Genomic DNA, 4,000 nt, shown 5'->3' with positions numbered 1-4,000 from the left:
GATCTGGCGTTGAACGAGGAACGGGAATGGTTGTTCTACAAACCCCTCAGGGAGACTTCGGTCGTCGACACACCCGTGTCGCCGACCAAACTGGATCGCGCGTTCGCCCACATCATGGAAGATTTGATTGAGGAAATGTTGTAATTTGTAAACTATTGAATTAATAACTGCAATAAAAGAAATGAAACTTGAAACGTTAAATTTGGTTTGCTTGTGTTATTTATTTTCATTTTCATTAATAAAATACATCTACATCGAAATCTTCGTTGTGTCCGCCGCCGCAATCGAAGACGTGCTCCATCAACGAAGCGTGTTCCGTGACGGTGTAAGCCTTGAAACACCTGGGACATCTCAACGGCTCTTCCTCCTCCTCTTCCTTCTCGTACGAAACTTCTCTGACGACGGAACTTTCGTTAGTTTTTGCGAAACGCAAGTCATCAAGCTCTCGGCATTTCTTATCCAGCCCACGCGCAATTCGCAAAAATCCCTCTCCAACATTTCGTTCCTCGCAGAAAGCGACTGGATTTCTCCCGTAAGCTTGATGACGTGCGCTTCGCGTTGATCCGAGTACCGTTGCCATCTGGTGTTCATGCTTATGACTTCCTTCAGCTGTTTCGAAAGTTCGGCGTTTTCCCTGGCCAAGCTCGACACTTGTTCCTCCAAGACCTTGCATCGATCTTCCGATGAGAGAGACCCAACACTTCTCTGCTCGCCGACATCCTTTTCCCTTCGTTCGTAATCCCTCGGCTTCCGAGCCACGTCGATCTTTCCCGTTACCAGATCGTCGATCTTCCATCTCATCCGTTCGATCTCGCGGCAGAGCGTTCGACGGACGTCGTCGGCGTAACTGCGCTGTCCGTAGCACTCCTTCAGCTCCGACGTCAGTTTTCTAATAGCGACGTCCTTTACCGAGTCGGAAGAATTCGTAGCGCTCAGGTACTCGGTCAGCTCCTTATCCTTCGTACGGACCTCGAACGAAAGTTCGGCGATCCTTATCCTGAGAGCGGCGATCGTCTTCTTCGCTTCCGCCACTTCCTCGGAACTGTAATTCGAGTTGAGGACGGTTCGCAATCGCACATTCTCTCTCAGCAGCTGGTCGAGAACCTCCTTGTCGTGACCAGGCACGAAGTGTTCGTGCTCTTTGAGATCGACCGACGAATCGAGTTTGTTTCTGTGCAGTCTGAATTGCAAGTGCTCGATGCTTAGATTCTTCTTCTTGAGTTCCAGTTTCAACGAATCGATCGAACCTCCGTAGTCGTTCAGCAAAAGCTTCAGCACGTCGATGCTCTGCACTACGGTTTTCAGGGAAACGATTTCCTCTTCTTTCTTTCGCAGCCGGTCCGATTCGGTGGAGGCTCCGCCGACACATACATCGTCGGTGCTCTTTGTCGCAGTCGTCGTCCGGCCAAGTGTTTCGTTCATGTCGTTAGCTCTACGAGTGTGATGGAATAACTTTAACTCGACTTTTATTTCGTTTTCGTTGTACGGTGAGCGTACGTCATCGGTTCTTAGACACCTGACGTCACGAGCTCATGGCCGAAGGCCGAAGTAAGCTTTTATAAACATAAAACAGATTGTAATAGATGTTTTGTGTGTGTGTGTATTTAATTTTCGATTTTCTCCTTTTTGAAATAAAAGTCCTGTTTCAAACCCTTCCTCATTCGTCAGTCGTTACATAAGTCAAACACTATCAGGCTAACAAGAACAACAACCAATAGTCTAATTTGCTATTTTTTCTAGCAAAAACTTTATTTCGTTGAAAAGATATTCGAAAATACACGGATTATGATTACAGCTATCGTGTTGAACTAATCGTATTTTCCTGCATTATAATCATTTAATTTCAAAACGAGATCGTCCCTTTTTAAATACTTAGCAATTTCAAACAGAAAATCAACCTGTCGAGGTCTGATCACTGTCAGTTTTTCCAATTCAACCATCAATCTTATGGCTTCATTTAATCGTATGGTTGATTTCAGTCTCGGTTTCAGCGATTTCAACTCTTCTTCGTTGATTCCAGAAGCAAAATCAAGTATCATGGCCCTATGGGGGAAAAAACAATATTAAATCAGATCGGCAATCATTGGCGAGAAAAAAAAATCTTTTTGCTCTAAAGATAAAAGAGAATTACATACCTATAGGGTGAAATTATCTTTTCACCGAGTCCTTCCGTGCTCCCTCGAAAGTCCAAAACATGGCGTTGAAGTTCCGAACGCCTTATCAGTCCCAGAAGCTCGATAAGTATTTCCAATCTCGATGAATAAAGTAATGCTCTATCCTCTAGTTTATTCATTAACTCAATGCCTCTGGTAACTTTTTCCAATTCGACCGATGCTCTTATCCAGGCATAAGTACTTCAGAGCCAAAACATCTCGATCCTCGAGGTACCTATCGACGTTCACCAACATCCCGCGATACGATGATTCGTCTTGCCCGGCCATTGCTTAATTTTAATGGATGGACAGGTTCCGCCGCTTATAAACCAACTATAACGATGACGTCATGGGTACTTGGAACCTTGACGTCATCCGTACACCCTTATTTGAAAGCATCGATAGGCCGGTAACGATGACGTCATGGGTACTTAGAAAACGTCTGCTGACTAATCCTTATATATACTCGCGAATCATCACGTAACGATACATTCGGAATCAGCGAACCTCGACGCCATGGCAGAGAAGACGAACAGAAGAATCGTAGCCAGAATGGTTAAGATTTTCACCGAAGATAACATCTTGTTGGAAAACCTGCTGGCCGCCAATCGAGGTCGCATCCTGACGGTGGCATTCTGTAACGCGAAACAGATCTCTCTCGAGGTGGCGTTCTCCGCTACGGAGACTGGAGGCGGGAGACACTACGAATGCTTTGCCTGGACTAAGGTGGACGGAGTGAGGTGTGTGGGCAGGCAAGGAACCATCGAAGACACGCACACGCTTCTGAATATGTACGGCGTGTCGAATGCCTCTTTGGAATTGGAGGAATACGCCGTCAGACTCGGCACAAAAGGAGACGACAAGCCGTCCATCGACAGGGACGCCGACAGGATCGTCACGATGGCGATTGCCGTGAAGGACGAGGAAGATCTGCTGGAGCCGTTTCGAAAAAAGCAGGTGCTTTAGCAATTCAACGAAACTTTGAGATTGTCCGTCACGTTCGTCAGAAGTGAAAGGGACGTGCGTCCGTACGTCCGTTGCTACTGCGGCTTCGTTCGAGAGAACTGACAACTGTTTGCTGCGGAAACTCTACTGCTGAAGGCAATGAACGAGTGGTTGACGACTGAAGTAAAGTTCGCATCCGTTCCCAACGTGATGCTTCTGAACAAAGGACACGCCCTTCCCAACTCCATCGCCGTTGGTTTTGCTGGGCATAAGAGGAGCTGCGGCACGATAGACGACGCCGAGTTAAAGAGAATGAGAACGGTCGTTCAAGGCGACCACGATTACGCCTCGTCCGAATAACTGTATATATTTGTAATTGTTTAAACACATACGATTGTAGTTATAGTTGTTTTTAGTTAAAAAAAAGAAAAGAAACGTATATTTTTTGTCTCTTTACTCATTTACAGTTTCCGATCGACTATAAAAAACGTGATGCTGTTGTAACTCGGAGAGTCTAGTTGTTTCTTTACACATCCTTACATAAACGAGAAGTTACACTTTTAACTCGTGTGAATTATAATCGATAGACCACTTGTCGTTCTGCTAAGGAACAAACTAACTATAACATACGTTATAGGTTTCAACGATTATGTCATAACGTTCAGGATATTTGGTATTGAAATTCGACATGATTTAAAGAAAGGAGGGGAAAAAATTGTACGAATAAAAATTATCTGCTTTTTTTTCTATCACACACACTCACACACAACACAGACACACATACACAAAGCAATTATTTAAACGAAAGACGCATTGTTTGGTATGTCAACTACAATTTAATATTCAATATCGAAACAGATTTTAATAAACATTTGTACAGTTATAAACGACGGCTTTTTATT

General features: G+C 44.5%; 2 protein-coding genes across 2 annotated transcripts in view; both read right to left on the bottom strand.

Annotated features, from left to right (window-relative positions):
- Nucleotides 1-351: 351 nt before the first annotated feature.
- Nucleotides 352-1,422, bottom strand: LOC117111590. The gene has a single exon (XM_033254540.1). The coding sequence runs from the start codon at nt 1,420-1,422 to the stop codon at nt 352-354; it is 1,071 nt and encodes a 356-aa protein (XP_033110431.1).
- A 2,469-nt stretch (nt 1,423-3,891) lies between these two features.
- LOC117111589 (bcl-2-like protein 2) overlaps nt 3,892-4,000 on the bottom strand; it is a 637-nt gene continuing 528 nt past the window's right edge. Inside the window, exon 2 of the mRNA XM_033254539.1 lies at nt 3,892-3,927. Within this exon, the coding sequence (XP_033110430.1) occupies nt 3,892-3,927 (36 nt within the window). The remainder of the gene's footprint in view (nt 3,928-4,000) is intronic.

This window comes from Anneissia japonica, unplaced genomic scaffold, assembly GCF_011630105.1.
Source record: "Anneissia japonica isolate Jap-2015-1 unplaced genomic scaffold, ASM1163010v1 scaffold287982_len162305_cov178, whole genome shotgun sequence".
NCBI lineage: Eukaryota > Metazoa > Echinodermata > Crinoidea > Comatulida > Comatulidae > Anneissia > Anneissia japonica.
This window is presented reverse-complemented; position numbering and strand designations above follow the sequence as displayed.